The sequence below is a fragment of the Panthera uncia genome, chromosome A2 (genome assembly GCF_023721935.1).
Source record: "Panthera uncia isolate 11264 chromosome A2, Puncia_PCG_1.0, whole genome shotgun sequence".
NCBI classification, from domain to species: Eukaryota; Metazoa; Chordata; class Mammalia; order Carnivora; family Felidae; genus Panthera; species Panthera uncia.
Genome location: NC_064816.1, coordinates 54,431,260 through 54,452,960, shown reverse-complemented (window position 1 = coordinate 54,452,960; position 21,701 = coordinate 54,431,260). Strand labels below are relative to the sequence as shown.

The following is a 21,701-nucleotide window of genomic DNA, read 5'->3' as shown; positions in this document are numbered from 1 at the left end:
CCCCATGTTGGGCTCTGTGCTGACAGCTCGGAGCCTGGAGCCTGCTTCGGATTCTGTGTCTCCCTCTCTCTCCTACCCTCTCCCATTCATTCTCTGTCTCAAAAATAAATAAACATTAAAAAAACTTTTTTTTTGGAAATAATTTCAGATTTAAAGAAAAGTTACAAAAATAGTATAGAGTTCCTATATACTCTTCATCCCGCTTTTAAGAGAACCTTGTAAGAACCAGAAAAAATTCTCAAAATTAGGAAACTGGCATTCATACAATATTACTAACTCACTTCCAGAATTAATTTCACTTCTTATCCATTAATGTCCTTTTTCTGTTCCTGGATCCAATCCAGGATTCTACATTGTATGTAGTGATGTCTCCTTAGTATCCTACAGTCTGTGAGAGTTCTTCAGTGTCTCCTGGTCTTTTGTGGCCCTGATACTTTTGAAACACCGGTTACTTTGTAGAATGTCCTTCAATTTGGGTTTGCCTGATGTTTTGACACGACTAGCCTGAGGTTATATGTTTTGGGCAAGAGTATCACAGGCGTTATGAAGTCTTCTCATGATTTGGAATATCATATCAGGGGGTACATGATGTCACTAAGTCTCACTACTGGTGATACTAACCTTGAATACTTGTGCAAGGTGGTGTTTGCCAAGATTCTCTATATAAAGTTACCATTTTCCCCTTTGTAATTAGTAAATATCATAGGGAAACTACTTTGAGATTATATAAACAAACTGTTTCTCCTCGAACTTTAACCCGGTAACACTAGCATCCATTAGTGGAACTTGGCTACAACAACTTTACTATAGGGTGTGCTTCATGATAATTTTGTATTTCTACAATCCCTTCTATGCTTATTAAGTGGAAGAGAAACCCACTTGGAGTATAAAACACAAATCGGTCAAGAGGATGAAAAAAACATACTATACTAACACAAATCAAAAGACAGCTGGTGGGGCACCTGGGTGGCTCAGTCGGGCTGGGTGTCTGACTCTTGATTTCAGCTCAGGTCATGATCTCACGGTTCGTGAGATCGAGCCCTGCATCGGGCTCTGTGCTGCAGTGCAGAGCCTGCTTGGGGTTCTCATTTTGCCTCTCCCCTATGCATGCTTACTCTCCCTCTCTCAAAATAAGCAAAAAAAAAAAAAAAGAACAGCTGGAGTAGCAACACCAGGCAAAGTAGATTTCTAAACAAATGCTATCACCATGAATAAAAAGATCATTTCATTTCATAAGGACTCAGCAACTCAACATACAGACAAATAATCCTGAATTTTCATGCACCTGATACCGAAGCCTCAAAATACATGAAAAAAACCTGATAGAAATGAAAAGGAAAAAAACATACAACCATGCTGGAAAGGTCAACATCCCTCTCTCATTAACTGATGGAAAAAGTTGCTAAAAAAATTTGTAAGGATACATTAGAACAACACTACCAGCCAATCTGTCCTAATTGACATTTATAGGGCACTCAACCAAACGATGGGAGAATATTGTTTCAAATGCACATGGAAGAACACCCACAAAGTAGACCGTATTATGGCCATAAAACAAATTTCAGTAAATCTCAGAGAACTCAAGTCATACAATGTTCCCTGACCACAATGGACAACTTTTTAGAAATCAACAATGGGAATATCAGCACAAAGCCTACAGTCTTTAAGAGGATAAAGAGATAATGGGGCACCTGGGTGGCTCAGTCAGTTAAGCCTCTGACTGGCTCTGGTCATGATCTCACGGGTTGTGAGTTCGAGCCCCATGTCAGGCTCCATGCTAACAGCTCGGAGCCTGGAGCCTGCTTTGGATTCTGTGTCTCCCTCTCCCTCTCCCTCTGCCCCTCCCCTGCTCGTGCTCCTCTTCTCTTCTCTTCTCTTCTCTCTCTCTCTCTCTCTCTCTCTCTCTCCCTTCTGCCCCTCTCCCACTCATGCTCAGTCTCTCTTGCTCTCAAAAATAAACATAAAAAAATTTGTTTAAAGAAAAAAAGAGGATAAAGAGATGATTATAAACAACTTCAAGTTAGTAGGCTCAACAACTTTGATAAAATGAATAAATTCCTTAAAATTTATGAACCATCAAAGTTCACAGAATTATATAATCTAAATAGCCTTATATCTATTAAAGAAATTGAATTAGTTAACTTTCCCATTAAGAAAATTCAAGGCTCAAATAGCTTCACTGCTGAATTCTGCCAAATATTTAGGGAAGAAATAACACCAACCTTACACAAGGCCTCAAAGAAACTTTAAGAGGAGGAAACACTTCCTGACTTAGTCTATATGGCAGGCCAGCATTATTCTGATTTTAAAAAAATCACAGAAAATTAAACTACAGACAAATATGTCCAGGAACACAGATGCAAACATTCTTAAAATTTTAGCAAACTGAACCCAACAATGTAAGAAAGTGTAATAACATCACGACCAAGTATGAATTATCCTGGAAATGTGAGGTGGGTGAGCAATCAACATGCAATTTACCAGGTCCATAAAGACAGAAAATAATCACCTCAAGAGATGTGGAAAAAAAGCACTGGACAAAATTCGATACAATTTATGATGAAAATGGTCAGCAAACTAGAAATGGAAGGAACCTCCCTTGACCTAATACAGAGCGTGGACAGAAGTACAGCTAACGTCACACCTAGCGGTCAAAGACTGCCTGCCTCGCCCTAAGATCAGGAACAAGGCAAGGAAGTCTGCTTTTACTACTTATGTTCAACACCATACTGGAGGTTTTAGCCACCACGATGAAACAAGTAAAGAAAGGGAAACCAGACTGGAAAGAAAGAAAGAAAACTGCCCTTCACCAACACCACTGTCTATGCAGAAAATCCTCCACGACCTACCCAAAAAACTCCTAGCACTGATAAATGAGTTGAAGAAGGGGTTTCTTCCCAGGTTTTCTCTTTATTAGCATTTCCATTTTGTTCATACATTCTTGACTTTCTTCATGTCTACCATGGGTTCTCTGAGCATCTTTAAGACAGCAGGTTTAAAGTCTGGTCCTCCATCAGATCTTTCACAGAAACAGTTTCTACTGTTTCGTTGGTTTGGTTTTGTTTTTCTTTGAACAGGCCGTTCTTTCCTGCTTCTTTGTATGCCTTGTGATTTTTTTTTTTTTTTTTTTACTGGAGATGTGAATCTGATAAAAGGTGGTAACTCTGGAAATCAGATCTTCCCTCTCCCCCAGAGTTTGCAGGGTTTCTGCTTCTGCTTTTTGTTCTTTTAATTGAATATATTTGATATGTAGCATTGTCTAAATTTAAGGATACTAGGGATACCTGGGTGGCTCAGTCTGTTAAACGTCCAACTTTGGCTTAGTTCATGATCTCACGGTTCATGGGTTTGAGCCCCGGTATTGCGCTCTGTGCTGACAGCTGGGAGCCTGGAGCCTGGAGCCTGCTTTGGATTCTGTGTCTTCCTCTCTCTTTCCCCTCCCCTGGTGTGTTCTGTCCCTCTGAAAAATGAATAAGCTTTAAAAAAATTTTTTTTAAAAGCTTAAGGATACCACATGTTGAATTTGATACATTTATATATTGCAATAAGATGGCCATTGTAGCCTTAGCTAATGCTTCTATCGCATCGTATATTTTTCATTTCTTTTTTGTGGTGGGAGTAAGACCTTTATGCCTTAGCACATTTGGGGTTTATAATACAGTTTTGTTGTCTATAATCACTATACTGCTAAAGACTTATTTATCTAGTAGTTGCAAATTTGTATCCTTAAACATCTCTCCTGTACCGTCACCCCCTGGTAACTACCATTCTACTGTTTTTAGGAGCTTGGCTTTTTTAGATTCCACATGTAAGTGATGTTTTTTCTTTTTTTTTAAATTTTTTTAAAATGTTTTATTTATTTTTGAGAGAGGGAGAGACAGAGCATGAACAGGGGAGGGTCAGAGAGAGGGAGACACAGAATCTGAAACAGGCTCCAGGCTCTGAGCTGTCAGCACAGAGCCCGACGCGGGGCTCGAACTCACAGACCGCGAGATCATGACCTGAGCCGAAGTCGGCCGCTTAACCGATTGAGCCACCCAGGCGCCCCAAGTGATGTTTTACAGTATTTGTCTTTCTCTGGCTTATCTCACCTAGCATGATGTCCTCAAGGTCTATTCATGTTGTTGCAAACAGCAGGCTTGTGTGTGTTTACGCACATAACTCACACTTTATTCATCAGTTGATGGGTACTTAGGTTGTTTCCACAGCTTGGCTACTGTGATTAACGCTGCAATAAAAATGGGAGTGCACATCTTTCTGATACCCTATTTTCATTTTCTGTTTTCTTTGGATATATACCCAAAGGTAGAACTGATGGAACCTTTGGTAATTTTTTTTTTTTTTTTTTTGGTAGGCTCAATGCCCAGCATAGAGCCCAGCATGGAGCTTGAACCCACAGTCCTTAGATCAAGACCTGACCTGAGATCAAGAGTCAGACACTTAACCGACTGAGCCACCCAGGTGGCTCCATAATTCTATTTTCTTTTTCTTTCTTTTTTTTGGGGGGGGGGAGAGGGGAGGGCACAAGTGAGTGAGGGGCAGAGAGAGAGAAGTTGGGGCTTGAGCTCACCAGATGTGAGGCTCAAACTCCTGGACCGTGAGATCATGACCTGAGCCGAAGTCAGATGCTTAAAGACCGAGCCACTCAGGCGCCCCCGTATTTTCACTCAGGGAACCACTATGCTGTTTTCCACGATATCTGAAACAGTCACATTCCCATCAAAAGGGTACACGGATTCCCTTTTCTCTACATCTGTGTCAACACTTTTATCTCATCTTCTTGATGAGAGCTGTTCTAATAGGTGTGAGCTGATACTTCAGTGTGCTTCTGATTTGATTTTCCCTGATGACTACTCACATTGGGCACCCCTTGTAACTGTTGGCCATCTGTATGTCTTCTCTAGAAAATGACTATTTAGTTCCTCCGCCCTTTTTAAAATTGGATTGCCTGAGTTTGCTACTGAGTTGTAAGAGTTCTTTACGTATTTTATTTTATTTTTTTAATTTTTTTTAACATTTATTTATTTTTGAGACAGGGAGAGACAGAGCATGAACAGGGGAGGATCAGAGAGAAGGAGACACAGAATATGAAGCAGGCTCCAGGTCCTGAGCTGTCAGCACAGAGCCCGACGCGGGGCTAGAACTCACGGACCGCGAGATCATGACCTGAGCCGAAGTCGGCCGCCTAACCGACTGAGCCACCCAGGCGCCCCTCTTTACGTATTTTAGATATTAACCCCTTATCCAATATATGGTTTGCAAATATTTTCTCCCAATTCTTAAGTGATGGTTTCTTTTGCTGTGCGGAAGTTTTTAAGTTTGCTACAGTCCCATATGTTGATTTTTGCTTTTGTTGATTGTGCTTTTGATGTTTGGATTTTAAAAAACTGTTTTTTTGTTTTTTTTTTTTTTTAAAAACAGTGCCAGTGATCAGCCCCAGGTATAAATCTAAGGCCTTCTCAGGTCCTTCCTGAGTCTATGCCTTTCCCTGGGCATATGTGGTGACTTTCTAATTCATTCCCCCTGTATATATGATTGCTTTTGAATGTCCTGGTCTTCAATCTGGTTCCCAAAAGAGGAAAAAGAAAAATGAAGGGGGGGGGGGGACAAGAAAAGACACACAGCATCCCCTGTTGCTTTCGCTACAGGGGTAAGGGTTTGCAACAATAAGAGAAAGTGGAAAAATGGTCTCTGCCTTTTGGTCTGTATCTCTGTGATCAGAAGCAGCAATCAGAGCACAGATCCCTAATACCTGACGGCCAAGGTGTTTTTGTCTCCTCTGGCTCCCACACACTGAGTGCAAGCTGCTCCAGGAACAAGTGCACAGCTGACTACTTTGGGGCTGGGGTGGGGAATGGGTAGCTGTGCTCAGAGCTAACTGACCAAAATTAAATGGACTCCAGAGTTCCAAAAACAGTTACATCACACAGATTCTGCCACTGTTGTCCAGGTGGGGAGACAGATTCCTGGTGCTTCCTACCACTCTGCTATTGTCCCAGAATTCTCTGGTCAATTGATTTTGGCAAAGGTACCAAGTGAATTAAATGGGGAAAGGATAATCTTTTCAGCAAATATTGCTGCAACAATTGGACAGTCATATGCAAAAAATCCTCCAATTCTACCTCACATCATATATAAAATTAACCAGAAAAGGGTCATAAATCTGAATGTTAACACTTAAAAATATAAGCCTTCTAAAGTAAATATAGACAGAAATCACCAAGACCTTAGGTTTGGCAGATTTCTTATATAAAATACAAAAAAAAAATATGAACTAAAAAAGAAAATAAAATTGTACTTAAATCAGTATTAAAAACATTTGCTCTTTACTTAATATTATTCTTCTTTTAAAAGTTTATTTATTTATTTTAAGAGGGGGGGAGGGGCAGAGAGAGGGAAAAGGGCATAGAGAATCCCAGGTAGGCTCTGTGCTGTCAACGCACAGCCCAATGAGGGGCTCGATCTCATGAACTGTGAGATAATGACCTGAGCCAAAATCAAGAGTCAGATGCTTAACCGACTGAGCTACCAAGGTGCCCCAACTTTTGCTCTTCAAAAAGATAAAATGATCAATGAAACCAGAAACTGGTCCTTTGAAAGAACGAACAAAATTGATAAACCACTAGCCAGTTTGATCAAAAAGAAGAAGGAAAGGGCCCAAATAAATAAAATCAAGTATGAAAGAGAAGAGATCAAAACCAACACAGCAGAAATAAAAACAGTAATAAGAGAATATTATGAGCAATTATACACTAGTAAAATGGGCAATCTGGAAGAAATGGACAAATTCCTAGAAACCTATACACTACCAAAACTGAAACAGGAAGAAATAGAAAATTTGAACAGACCCACAACCAGTAAAGAAATCGAATTAGTAACAAAAAATCTCCCAAAAAACAAGAGTTCAGGGCCAGATGGCTTTCCAGGGAAATTCTACCAAACAATTAAAGAAGAGTTAATACCTATTTTTTGGAAGCTGTTCCAAAAAACAAAAATGGAAGGAAAATATCCAAACTTATTCTATGAGGCCAGCATTACCTTGATTCCAAAACCAGACAAGACCCCACTAAAAAGGAGAACTACACACCAATTTCCCCGATGAACATGGATGCAAAAATCTTCAACAAGATATTAGCCAACCATATCCAACAATACATTTTAAAAATTATCCACCACGACCAAGTGGGATTTATGCCTGGGATGCAAGGCTGGTTCAATATCCACAAAACAATCAGTGTGACTCATCACGTCAATAAAAGAAAGGACAAGAACCATATGATCCTCTCAATACATGAAGAGAAAGCACCTGACAAAATACAACATCCTTTCTTGATAAAAACCCTCAAGAAAGTAGGGATAGAAGGATTACACCTCAAGATCGTAAAAGCCATGTATGAAAGACCCAATACTAATATCATCCTCAATGGGGAAAACCTGAGAGCTTTCCCCCTAAGGTCAGGAATAAGACAGGAATGTCCACTCTTGCCATTGTTATCCAACATAGTATTGGAAGTCTTAGCCTCAGCAATCAGACAACACAAAGGAATAAAAGGCATCCAAATTGGCCAGGAGGAGGTCAAACTTTCCCTCTTTGCAGATACTCTATACGGAAAACCCAAAAGATTCCACCAAAAAACTGCTAGACTGATTCATGAATTCAGGAAAGTTTCAGGATACAAAATCAATGCACAGAAATTGGTTGCATTCCTATACACCAACAATGAAACAACAGAAAGAGAAATCAAGGAATCGATCTCATTTACAATTGCACCCAAAACCATAAACTACCTAGGAATAAATCTAACCAAAGAGGTGAAAAATCTTTACACTGAAAACTATAGAAAGCTTATGAAAGAAACTGAAGACACAAAAAAATGGAAAAAGATTCCACGCTCCTGGATAAGAAGAACAAATATTGTTAAAATGTCAACACTACCCAAAGCAATCTACATATTCAATGCCATCCCTATCAAAATAACACCAGCATTCTTCCTAGAGCTAGAGCAAACAATCCTAAAATTTGTATGGAACCAGAAAAGACCCCAAAGAGCCAAAGCAATCTTCAAAAAGAAAACCAACACAGGAGGGGTCACAATCCCGGACTTCAAGCTGTATTACAAAGCTATAATCATTAAGACAGTATGGTACTGGCACAAGAACAGACACTCAGATCAATGGAACAGAACAGAGAACCCAGAAATGGACCCACAAACATATGGCCAACTAATCTTTGACAAAGCAGGAAGGAGTATCTAATGGAATAAAGACAGTCTCTTCAGCAAGTGGTGCTGGGAAAACTGGACAGCAACATGCAGAAAAATGAACCTGGACCGCTTTTTTTTTTTTTTTAATTTTTTTTTTTTTTAACATTTATTTATTTTTGAGACAGAGAGAGACAGAGCATGAACAGGGGAGGGGCAGAGAGAGAGGGAGACACAGAATCTGAAACAGGCTCCAGGCTCTGAGCTGTCAGCACAGAGCCTGACGTGGGGCTCGAACTCACGGACCGTGAGATCATGACCTGAGCCAAAATCGGCCGCTTAACTGACTGAGCCACCCAGGCGCCCCGAACCTGGACCACTTTCTTACACCATAGACAAAAATAAACTCAAAATGGATGAAAGACCTCAATGTAAGACAGGAACCATCAAAATCTTTGAGGAGAAAGCAGGCCGATCTTGGCTGCAACAACTTCTTACTCAACATGTCTCCAGAGGCAAGGGAAACCAAAGCAAAAATGAACTATTGGGACCTCATCAAAATGAAAAGCTCCTGCACAGCGAAGGAAACAATCAGCAAAACTAAAAGGCAACCGACAGAATGGGAGAAGATATTTGCAAATGACGTATCAGATAAAGGGTTAGTATCCAAAATCTCTAAAGAACTTGTCAAACTCAACACCCAAAAAACAAACAATCCAGTGAAGAAATGGGCAAAAGAGAGGAATAGACACTTCTCCAAAGAAGACATCCAAATGGCCAAGTGACACATGAAAAAATGCTCAACATCACTCATCATCAGGGAAGTACAAATCAAAACCACAATGAGATACCACCTCACACCTGTCAGAATGGCTAACATTAACAACTCAGGCCACAACAGATGTTGGCGAGGATGCGGAGAAGGAGGATCTCTTGCACTGCTGGTGGGAACACAAACTGGGGCAGCCACTCTGGAAAACAGCATAGAGGTTCTTCAAAAAATTAAAAATAGAACTACCCTACGACCCAGCAATTGCACTACTAGGTATTTATCCAAGGGATACAGGGATGCTGTTTGGAAGGGGCACATGCACCCCCATGTTTATAGCAGCACTATCGACAATAGCCAAAGTATGGAAAGAGCCCAAATGTCCATCGATGGATGAATGGATAAAGAAGATGTGGTACATATATACAAAGGAGTATTACTCAGCAATCAAAAAGAATGAAATCTTGCCATTTGCAACTTTGTGGATGGAACTAGAGAGTATTATACTAAGCAAAATTAGAGAAAGCCAAATATCATATGACTTCACTCATAGGAGGACTTTAAGACACAGAACAGATGAACACAAAGGAAGAGAAGCAAAAATAATATAAAAACAGGGAGGGGGACAAAACAAAAGAAACTCTTAAATATGGAGAACAAACAGAGGGTTACTGGAGGAGTTGTGGGAGGGGGGGATGGGCCAAATGGGTCAGGGGCATTAAGGAACCTACTCCTGAAATCGCTGTTGCACTATATGCTAACTAACTTGGATGTAAGTTGAAAAAATGAATTAAAAAAAAAAAAGAAAAAAAAAAGATAAAATGAAAAGTCAAACCACAGACTAGAAGGAGAAAAATTTTGCTAAACAGATATTGGGCAGAAAACTAGCACTGAGAATAAAGACTTCTTATAACTCAACAGTAAGACAATCCCATTTTTTTTGTAATGTATAAAATATCTGGAAGACATCTCACCAAAAAAGATACACAGATTGCAGGCAAGCACATAAGATGCCTAACATTATCAGTGATCAGGGAAATGAAAAGCATAGCCACAATGAGGTACCACAAGACACCTACTAAAGCGGCTAAAATAGAAGACAGACCATATGAAGTGTCAGTGAAAATGCAGAGCAACGGCAAGTGTAATACTCCACTAGTGGGAATGTTAAGTGGTGACCACAGTGGAAAACAGTTTGGTGGATGAAGTTAAATGTGAACCTATCTTGTAATCCGGACATTCCACACCCTCGTATTTTCCCAAGAGAAATGTGAGCATATGTGCACCAGACTCATAGAAAAACACTCACAACACCTTTTGTGATAGCTAAAGTCTGGATGCATAATGTCAATTAATAGGTGAATGAATAAACTACGGTATATCCACACAAAGAAATACTACGTGGCATTAAAAGGGATGAACTATTAGTACACTCAACACAGACGAAAACTCAAAAGTTATACTGAAAGCAGCTAGACGAAAACATACGTAATGTAGAATTCCACTTAAACAGAATTCCAGGAAACGCAAACTTATCTACGACAGACATCAGATCACTGGTTGCCTGGGGACAGGAGGGGATGAAAAGGGCATGAGAAAACTTTGAGGGGTAATGGATAGGTTTATTAACATAATTGTGTTGATGCTCCCTTGGGAGTACATATATATCAGAATTTATCAGACATTACCCTTTAAATATGTGCAAATTACACCTCCATAAAGCTTATGAAAACCCTGACAAATCACATAGTAAAAGTTTAAGTAAAAGAGCAAGGAACTAAGAAAAGATACAAGAAGATAATCACTAAACCAAAAACAGAAGTATTTCTAAATAAAAGATATTTATACACAACTAAGCAACTTTTAAAACTAGCAACGTAACAACACTTAGTGATATAAAATTTCTCAAAATGTGTGTGGGGGGGGTGGAGAGGGGAGGACTAAGACGCTTCCAGGGAGTCCACAGGGCCAAAGCTATTTTAGCAATGGTAAAATTTTCTTTGCCTTTTTAATTCTATTTCTGTCATGAGTATAGAGTGGGGTTTTCCAAGGACTACATGAAATATATCATAGATTAAATGCAGAAACAGTTCTGGGAATCCAGCTGGATTCTGGTTCCAGTTAGATTCTGATATCTGTTGCATACAACAATAAGCCAAATATTTAAAAGATCTGTAAAACTGTAAAACCATACCACTCCTATTTTTGTTTGTTTGTTTATTTGTTTGGAATTAAATATTAGGGGCACCTGGGTGGCTCAGTCAGTTGCGCATCCAACTTTTTTTTTTTTTTTAATAATGTTTATCTTTGAGAAAGAGACAGTGTGTGAGCATGGTAGGGGCAGAGAGAGAGGGAGACACAGAATCCGAAGCAGGCTCCAGGCTCCGAGCTGTCAGCACAGAGCTCGACACGGGGCTCGAACTCACGAACTGCAAGATTGTGACCTGAGCCGAAGGACACTCAATCAACTGAGCCACCCAGGCGCCCCATGCATCCAACTCTTGATTTTGGCTCAGGTCATGAAACCAGGGTTGTGGGATCAAGCCCTGCACTGGGCTCTGTGCTGAGCATTGAGCCTACTTATGATTCTACCCCTCTCTCCCTCTCTCTCTCCCACTCTGCCCCTTTCTCCCGCTTGCGCTCTCGCTCTCAAAAAAAAAAAAAAAAAAAAATTAAAAAATTAAAAAATAATTTAAAAAAGGAAATATTATTTGTCATTTAAAATATCATTTCTGTTAACATGTAATGGGCTTTTCATAATTTTAAATAAAGTAATAAATGAACACAGTAATTTTTAAATTTCTCAGTTTTGATCTTCTAGCAGGGCACATGTCCCTAGAGAAAACCCACATCAAAAAGAACTCTGGAGTCCTCAGTGCTAGAGAGGTAGTCCCGGCTGTGTGTGAATCATCACTGAGCTCCCCAGAGAGCTCTGTCCGCCGAGGGGCCGCAGCTCCATCCCAGGGCTGGCTGCCAGCTCTAAGGGAGGCATCCCGCAGGCTGTACTGGGGCCCTCAAAACCTGAGCTCTGCAGGCTGCCGGACTATTCCCGGTTCCTAATGAGAGAGTAAATCTTTAAAAACATTTACAGCATTTTTATATTGCCACACAACCAAGCACATGATCAATGGATTTATATTCTATAGATCTTTGGTTATTTTTCTTTTCATTTTTCTAGTTGTTCATTTTATTATAGTTTACGAAAGTGTTGTTCTGCAACAGTTTGGAAATGTTTAACAGTGATCCTTCATCACAGAAACATCGAGAAGCACTAAACTAGATGCCTTGTAATTAAATAGCATTTATAAACTGGGATGATTCTTAAAGCAAAATATTATCAATAGATATTATTTCTCCATGATTAATGATATTCAAGACAGCTCCCATATGAGTATTGCTTCTAATGTAAATATCTAAACAACCATCCTTAAAATGGAAATGAGTAACGATAAAGATCATACATACCCTCTTCAGTGAAGAATTTTTCTACAGGTCCCACAAACTGATTGATTTCATTAAGTTCATCTTGGCTAACTTCTGGAAATGGGAAAACTTCTTTCTAAAAATGATAAACATTGACTAAAAATTTAATTGTTAACAACCTCCCAGAGTGGTAATATCAGTCAAAAGGGGAGGAAACAGGGCACCGGGGTGGCTCAGTTGGTTGGACTCTGACTCTTTTGGCTCAGGCCATGATCCTGCACGGAGTGTGGAGCCTGCTGGAGATTCTCATGCTCTCTCTCTGCTCCACCCTCCCCACCTCGCTCTCAAAAAAAAAAAAAAAAAAGGCAGAGGTAGGAAACAGTTGGTAGATTCTGTGTCCAGTAGGCGGGGCCTTACTCACTGAAGAAGTCAGAATGCAAATTCTAGAACAGGAGTTGTGTGCAGGACTCCACCAGCCATGGAGATCCTCCCTCCAACCTGAGCAGGTTTATTCTGGATTTGGATCTGCTTTCCCAATCAGCAACAAGTTGCGTGGAGTGTCCCACAAAGCAAAGGGCCCCAACACTTCAAAGCCTTGGGTTTTGTTCCCTGCTTTGCAGCCTGCTAACTGGGTGGTCTTGGCCAACCCCCTTCACCTCTTTGTATGCCATCCATAACATGCAGGTAGTATTTACTCAATGGTGTCGCGAGGATTGTGAAAAGGAATAGACGGGAAAGCTCTCTACCGATACGTAAAATTCTACACTGGTTATTTTGTGAGTTCAAAGATGTTACGCCGACAAGAATACACTGTGGTGACAAGGCCGCACATCCCGCCAGGTTCTCACCCGGCTGCGGCTGCGTATGCCAGACTCCATCCCTCCTGTTTGATAACACCTGCTACCTGTAGGGAGGGCCACTGCAGGTTGAGGCAAATCAGCCTGAATTCAACTCCGGCTCTGCCACTTACATGTGCGACTTGGCCTTTCTCAGTGTCAGTTTCTCCTCTGTTACAGAGGACACTTCAGAAGATGAGGCTCTCAAGAGACAAGGTGTATCCTGGAACCCAAAGTAACTGATTATCCATATGAGATACTGGCTCTGCTCTGAGCTTCAAGTCTCTGTCTCAAACTGTCAAGTGCCCAATGTTTCCGGCCGGTCTAGGATTCCTCACTGGGTCGTCACCATATATTGCCTAAAACCTCCTGCTGTGCTCTTAGCCCCTCTGGCTTTCTGGGCTCCTGCTACCCCTCAGCTGCCAGCACAGCGCAAGTACTTGGGACTTGAGAAGTGAGGTCGCCGATCACAGGCTGCCAGCCTCCAGGAGCCCTGCCTCTCCTCACGGCACCTCCCACCAAGTGTTCAAGAAAGGTCTTCAAAGCAGAGGAGTCCTCAATCTTCCCCCTCCAGTCTCTCGTGTGGCTCATCAGCCACTGAAGCCTGTCCGCTCTAGTAACATGCTCCCAGGTCTGTTCTCTCCTCTCAGGACCCATGATTCCAGGCTTGTGGTGGATCCCTATCCAAAAATGACAGCAGACTTAAAGGAATTCCTGTCCCCCACCCCCAGGCCATCCCTTACTCTGCCCTCAAGATGGTCTAGAAGGAAAATACGCTGAGATTTTCATCGTCTCAGAACAAAACCGGTTGCTTAGAGCATCTAGAGGCTCAACCCAGGCCCTTCACAGCCTCATTAGTTCCTGTGGGCCTTGTGCATTAGGCTGTGCTAGAGGAAGATTATTCAGTGCTGGTACCAGTGAGCAAGAGAACAGCCTGAGCTAACCGGCCGCACCTATAACCAAAACCCTTTGGATTTGGATTTGTAGGACTGCTACAGGAAGAGAGATCTCAAGTGCATGGAAGAACAGATCTCTGATAGCAAAGTTCAAAAACCTAATGGGGTGCCTTATAGATGTTAGGCTTAATTTCTATTCAGCAGTTTTAACATTCTTAAAGCAGTGGAACCTGTTTTTCAAATAAATCTACTACAGAAGCCAAATATGAAAAACAGGTAAAAGGAAGCTGCTGTGGTGGGGGATGGGGAGGTCACCCACACGCCTCCCATTCGACTCTCCACTGGTCCCTGCAGTAGCCACTGGGACGCTTCCTTGAATAGCAAGGGTCAAACTGCGGGCAGTGTGACAGCTACAGGCGTAGAGAATCTTGAAGGTTTTTCTCTCTTCTGAGATTCTTAGCATCTCAGATGCCATGTTTCTGCTCAAACCCCAATGATGCTGTGAGAGAGGAGGTTGGCCTGAATCAGGGCAGTAGCAGTGGAAGGGCTTAAAAGTGGTCACGTTCTAAATATATCCCGAAAGTAGAGAAAACAGGATTTGCTGTTGGCTTAGATGTGGATTACGAGAATAAGAGGCATCAAAGGAGACTCCAGGCGTTTGGCCTGAACAAGTGGAACAGAGGCCCCACCATCTATGATAAAGAGGACTGGTCGGAGGAGTAAGATTGGGTGGAAAGACTAGGAACTCAATTTTAGTATGCTAAATCTGAGGTGCATATTAGACATCTAAGTGGAGCTTTTGAGTATAAAGGCAGAGGTCAAGAGCCTGGAGGTCAGTAAGTCTGAGCTGGAGAAATAGATCTGAGTCACCAGGATATTGACAGTATTTAATTTTTTTTTTAATGTTTAATGTTTATTTATTTTTGTAAGAGAGAGTGTGAGTGGGGTAGGAGCAGAGAGAGAGGGAGACACAGAATCTGAAGCAGAGTCCAGGCTCTGAGCTGTCAGCACAGAGCCCGATGCGGGGCTCAAACTCACGAACCATGAGATCATGACCTGAGCTGAAGTCTGACACTTACCAACTAAGCCACCCAGGCGCCCCAGGATATTGACAGTATTTAAAGCCACAATACTAAATTAGATTAAAAGAAGGATTGTGGATAAAAAGAGAAGTCTATGGACGGAGTCTCAGAAAACTCCAACTCTGAAAAACAGACCCATAAATACAGAGAACTAAAGGGTGCCAGAGAAGGAGGTAGGAGAATGGCCCAAATAGGTGAAGAGGAGTGGGAGGTACAGGTTTCCAGGGATGAAAGGTACAGCAAAGGGAACATGGTCAATGGTATTCTAACACTGTTGTATGGTGACAGATGGCAGCTACACTTGTGACGAGCCTAAATATAGACTTGTCAAATCACTATGTTGTACACCTGCAACTAATGTAACGTGTGTCAACTATACTTCAATTAAAAAAAAAGAAAAAAAGATACACCTGAAACTAATATAACAGTGTTATGTTAACTATATTGTAATTAAAAAAAATAAAATAAAAAAATAAAAAGTTAGGGGAGCCTGGCTGACTCTGTTGGTAGAGCATCTGACTCGTGACCTGGGGTCATGAATTCAAGCCCACATTTGGTATAGAGATTACTTAAAAAAAAAAAAAAAAAGAGGTTAAAAATAGGACCACCCTACAATCCAGTAATCGAACTACTGGGGATTTACCCAAAATATACAAAAACACTAATTCAAAAAGATACACACAACCCTGTATTTATTGCAGCATTACTTACAATGGCCAACTTATGGAAGCAGCCCAAGCACCCATTGATAGTTGAATGGAAAAAGATGTGGCATAAGTGTACAATGAAATATTATTCACCCATAAGAAAATGAAATCTTGCCATTGGCAACATGGATGGAGCTAGAGAGTATTATGCTAAGTGAAATAAGCCAGAGAAAGACAAATGCCATATGATTTCACTCATGTGGAATTTAAGAAACAAAACAAACAAGCAAAGGGAAACCAGAGAAAGATGCAAACTAAGAAAAAGACTCTGAACTACAGAGACTAAACGGATGGTTACTACAGGGGAGGTAGGTAGGGGGGAAGGTTAAAATAGGTGATGGGAATTAAAGTGTACATTTACCATGATGAGAACTGAGTAATGATCAGAACTGCTGAATCACTGTATTGTACACTTGAAACTAACATAACACTGCATGTTAACTACACTGGAACTAAAATTAAAAACCTAGACAAAAAGAAAAAAAAAAATTTCCAACTCTGACTGGGCTAGTCAGACTGGCCACTGTTTATGGGGTAAGGAGCAAGTGACAGAGAAGCATTAGCCAACCAAGTAAACAAAAAAGCCAGAAGAGATTTTTTTTTTTTTTTTTAGAAGCCAGGAGTGATGAACTGTGTCAAATGCCAGAGATGGGTCAAGTAAGATGAAAAAATACCACTAGATTTGACAACAGGGAGGTCACCACTGATGCAGGAGAGCAGTTTTAGCAGATTGTTAAGGACAGAAGCCTGAATGGTATGGGGGCAAGACGCAGCAGAGAGGAAACAATCACTGATGTAGATGAGAAAGGAGAGAATTACTGGATCAATGAATGCCCCTGAGTAGGTGAGAAGGCAGGGGATCTAGTGATGAGGTTGGTCTTTGCCAAGAGTAGATAGTTCGTCCACAGTAAGAGCGTAGACCGTATGGGCATGTGTGGGGAAGAGGGGTAAATGTGGCGGAGGTTCTCACCCGACTGTATGTACTTTCTCAGTGAAACAAGAAGCAAAGTTGACAGGTGGGTGTGAAGACAGGGGAGGTGGTGCAAGAGGCTTCGAGAAAGAGATGCATGAAAGATTCGGGGTTTTTTCACTCATGTGCTGGAAGGCATGACATCCCAGGGCTGAGTGCCCAATGGCCCCAGGTTCTGGGAAAAATGGTTTCTCAAATGTTAAAACCTGGGTTTGTACTTCCTAGCAGGGCAAACCACTCTGAATTTCAGCTTCTGCAACTGTAATGCCTGATTAGAGGAACAGTCTAAAAGAAAACACCAGGGAGTAACTTTAAATAATACAGTATCAGCCAACATTTCAGCCTACCTCAAAGCATTTGACACAAATGTCTGCTTTACACTGCACTTTTAGGAGTGGGCAAGTACTACTTTTACTATTTTGTAGATTAGCACACTCAGGCACGGGAAAGTGAAGTGACTAATCCAAGTGGTAAGTGAAGCCGGCATTAATTACCTACCCTGCTGCCTCTTGCATCAGCAGGGTACCTGACAGTTTACAAAGCATTTCCACACACTATAAATGTCACTTTACAACACATCTGTGTGAGACAGCACACATCACTAGCTCCACTTTAAGTCTGAAAGCACTGAGGCTCAAAGTTACAGGACCAAGGACCAAGGACCAAGGTCAAATCCATAAGAGGACAGTGAGTGCTTGATAATGTAGCTGTTACTACTGACAGGGTTGTACGACCTATGGAAGGGAAGGGATGGGGAAGGCAACTTGAAGCCAGACTGCCGGGGAGCCTGAGTGACAGAGGGACGCGCTGGAACTCAAGCCGTGAAAGCTAAGGGGCCCCTGGAAGAGGACAGAAGAGCGCCAGGGTCTGAGCTGTGTTTTAGGAATCAGATAGGAAGCACCGCACATTCCGGGGCCAGAACGCCGAGTCGAGTGACCACCTCGCCTAGGGTTTCCCAAATTGAGCTAACAAGAATTAGCTGGAACATACGTCACAACCACAGATGGATTCTCAGGACCCCGTCCCCGGGACTCTTCCCTTTCCCTGGAAAGGTTCCAGCGGAGCTCAGGAACTTGGGAACTTTAGCACGCCCCTCCACCCCCGCCGCCCCGACGGGTATATATGTCAGCCAAGTATGGGGACTCTCACTCACTCCGACCCCTCTTTTCTGCTAAAGGGCAAAAAGCGAGAGGCAAGAGCTCAAGGGTCGACCAGGGCTCGGCGTTACCTTCTCGATTTTGCCCAGGAAGAGCTCCTTGGCGAAAGCCCCGCTCGGCGGACTAGTGCGCAGCAGGCGCCGGCTCGCTGCGAAGGCCACCAGGGTCCGGCAGGCACGCGCCGCCGCCGCCCTGCGCAAGAGGTGCGCCACCGCACTCATGCTGCTGAAGTCGACCACGCCACCCCCGCGGTGGAGGCCTCCTTTTTGGAGCCCCGGTCACGTGCACGCGGCTCGCGCCGCCGGATGACGTCACCGGCTTGAGCCCAGCCGCCGGTCTGCACCGCCCCGCCCGCCGCCTCTGCGCTTGCGCGGCCTTCCGCCAGGGAGGGGGAGGTCGCAGGGGGTGGGGTTGCTGCCGTGTTGGCGGCTTCGTGCTCGGCTCGGAGGGGCTGCTGCGAAGTGTTTGTTTTCAAATGCCGGTGGGTGGTTGCGTCCCTGCCAGCCGGGGGAAACTTCTCAGGGACGCCCAGCTCCCTCTCGCCAGTTGTAGCGCTGAGGACGCCGCATAGCGAAAGAAAAGGAAATGGGGCGGGAGGAATTTACAGTATTGGTTTATCTCTGGGGGGGAGCTCAGTAGGCGTAATGTTTTTTAAAAAAGTGAATGGTGGATTCCTTTTGATTCGTGGCTTTCGTGTATGTTACATATCCTTATTTTGCAAGAGGAAAATAAAAAGCTTGTTCTGCCAGAAAGGGGTCTGGATATAATCCTGAGTCACAAAACTCTCCCTGGGAAACAGCAACTTAAAAGGCAGGCGGAGGAAGAGAAGCTCCAGAGGGAACCGAGAAGGGGTGTGTACACTTGGACGGGACGGGCAAGGCCATGGGGCCCAGGGAGGAGGGCCCGCAGTCCCGTGGCACCCCAGGTCCTTGCGCAGCGATGCCTGCCTGACCCGCGGCAAGTGGGCATTCTCTCGTGGTTTTAAGTCAGCCTCCTCCAGGAACATTTCTTGTTTGTGCTTGTACCCTGATTCTGGCATTGACACAGTATTGGAAAACGCTTTCTGCTGCCACCCTGTGAACTCCTGGAGAAGAGTGGGAAATCGCAGTCGGTCTCAGCGTGCTTTGCCGGCCCGGTCCAATAAAAGGTTGACTTGATGACACAACATCAGGGGAAAAGAGCTCAAAAACTTTTCCGGTTGCAAAATCTTTGCAAGTATCTAATGCAATCTGTGTTACTTAGAGACACAGAATCTGGGCAGGATCCTAAATATATAGAAGGCTCCCACGAACCGGGAGATCATGACCTGAGCCGAAGTCGGAGGCTTAACGGATTGAGCCACCCATGCGCCCCTAGTAGGGGCTACTCCCTTTTTGATGTATATTTGTTCCCATTTGGGATACATTAGTTCTTACAGAAATATGGAAGTCATTGGTTTAAAAGCCACAAAGGTAATAGAGTGTTACGAGTTGAATTGTGTACCCCCAAGATTCATTTGTTGAAGTCCTACCCTCTAGTACCGAAGAATATGACCTAATTTGGAAAGAGGACTTCCTGTTGTATTCTGTTGCTGATGTAATTAGCTAAGTTAGGATGAGTCACACTAGAGCAGTGTGACCCCTAATCGAATGTGACTGGTGCCCTTAGGAGAACCCCAGGTGAGAATGGAGACCGAGACTGGGTTGACATTTCCATAATCCAAGAAATACCAGAGATTGCCAGCAACCCACAAGAAGCTAGGATACAAGCTTGGGGCAGATTTTCTTCTCAGCCCCCAGAAGGGACCAACCCTGCTAACACCTTGATCTTGGATTTCTAGCCTCCAGAACTACGAGACCATGGATTGTTTAAGCCACCTGGTCTGCGGTTCTTTTCTGTCTTTAAAATATATGTTGAGAGATTTATGTCAAAGCCTTGACTTCCATGATTGTAGGGACTGGCGAGTCAAACTGTAGGCATGCCAACACACTTGGAAACTCAAGCAGGAGCTGACACTCCAATTTTGAGGCCGAACTTCTTCTTCTTAGTGTGTGGTTTTTATTAGAGCAGCCCTCACAGACTAATATGAGACATGTGATCCTTGGTAACGGGGTTTTTAGACATAAGTAGGGCCTAATAGTGACTGCAGGACCGAGGCTGTGTCTTAGAACCCATACGCCCACAGCTTTCGCTGCGGTTTGGAATCAATAGTTTCGTAAATGATAGGAGCCTGGCACAGTTAAACATTTTGGGGAAGCCCCTTAGACTTGACAGCACAGCCTGTGGTATAGGTAGAGGAGAGACGCAAGATGTGAGAACAACACGAGGCTTCAAGAGAGACCGAGCCCCAACTCTGTCACTTGCCGGCTGTGGGATTCGCCTCGGAGCCTCAACCGTATTGCCTACGACTTGGAAGCGGTGCATTAGCCAAAAAAGTGGCCCAAAAAGCCTGCCACATCCTTAGCACAGTTGTCAGTGCAAGGCAGCTGCCAGCCTGGGACTACGTTCCCCCGGCCCCCTGCATCCAGAATGACGTTCGCACCAACCCAGTGTGAATGGAAGTGATGTGTGACTTCTGTTGTTTTAAGAAATGAAAGCATCCTCTCTTCTACCAGCTGGAAGCTGGGGGCTCTGGGCCCCAGGGACGGCAGCACAAGACGGAAGGGGCCTAGGTCTTTGAGTCAACCATATGGAGAACAGCCAGCCACAGAATAGGGACACCCATGTTGAACTGTTACACGAGCAAGAGATAGCCGTTGTAGTAAGCCACTGACATTTCGGGGTTTATTTGTTATGGCAACCAGTGTTGACAAAAATACCTCCCAAGTTTCAAAGAAAACACTGAAGTACGGTAAGGTACAGCGTAAACACAGCCATCATTCCAAGAGCCCATCACATTCATCAGACACATTAATTGAGTCCCAGGCAACCACACTGGTATTATTAAGCCCCGTCTTGGTCACTGGAGACAGTGCCTCAAAGACCGTGATAGTAGCAGCTAATACTTAGCGCTTTTTTTTTTTTTTTTTTTGAGACAAAGAGAGACAGAGCATGAACGGGGGAGGGGCAGAGAGAGAGGGAGACACAGAATCGGAAACAGGCTCCAGGCTCCGAGCCATCAGCCCAGAGCCCGACGCGGGGCTCGAACTCACGAACTGCGAGATCGTGACCCAAGCTGAAGTCGGACGCCCAACCGACTGAGCCACCCAGGCGCCCCCCTTAGCGCTTTTTTGTGCCAGACACTGTTTCATGTACTTCACCTGTGCTGTGTTATTGAATTCTCCAAACCCGCCTGGGCGTTCAGCGTTGTTACTTTATGTCCATTTTACAAGCGCGACAACATACTGAAAGGTCACGCAGCCCTAAATAGCGAAGCCAGACTCGGGGCCTCTCTAACCACCTCCTGATCCCGCGTCTTCTTGTCCCTCTTCCTCTGCCGTCTTCCTGAGATGGAAGGGGAGGCGAGGTCAAGAGAGATGCGTAGCCCTCTTTCTTTGTGCTCTTTTCCCCCATTACTGACTGACCTGAAATATGGCCAAATGAGTCTAACAGATAAGGTCAGGAGCCCCATCAGGTCGTCTCTCACTCTCCACCCCTGCCAACTCATCCAAGGCGACAGGACCTTTAGGTCAAGATTGCATTGGAGGGCAAGTGCAGCACCTGGTACCCAGGTTCTCGTCG

The 21,701-nt window shown here is 43.4% G+C and overlaps 1 protein-coding gene across 2 annotated transcripts in view; it reads right to left on the bottom strand.

Moving 5' to 3' along the window:
* The window catches only part of ACAD9 (acyl-CoA dehydrogenase family member 9), a 46,090-nt gene extending 27,423 nt beyond the window's left edge, over positions 1–18,667 (bottom strand). The window contains exons 1-2 of one of the 2 annotated variants that reach the window (XM_049641089.1): positions 18,113–18,667; positions 12,436–12,529 (exon numbers count right to left, since the gene is read on the bottom strand). In XM_049641089.1, the coding sequence (XP_049497046.1) occupies positions 12,436–12,529; positions 18,113–18,262 (244 nt within the window). In that variant the 5' untranslated portion in view covers positions 18,263–18,667. The remainder of the gene's footprint in view (positions 1–12,435; positions 12,530–18,112) is intronic. The other variant, XM_049641090.1, reaches the window with a different exon arrangement.
* Positions 18,668–21,701: the final 3,034 nt, after the last annotated feature.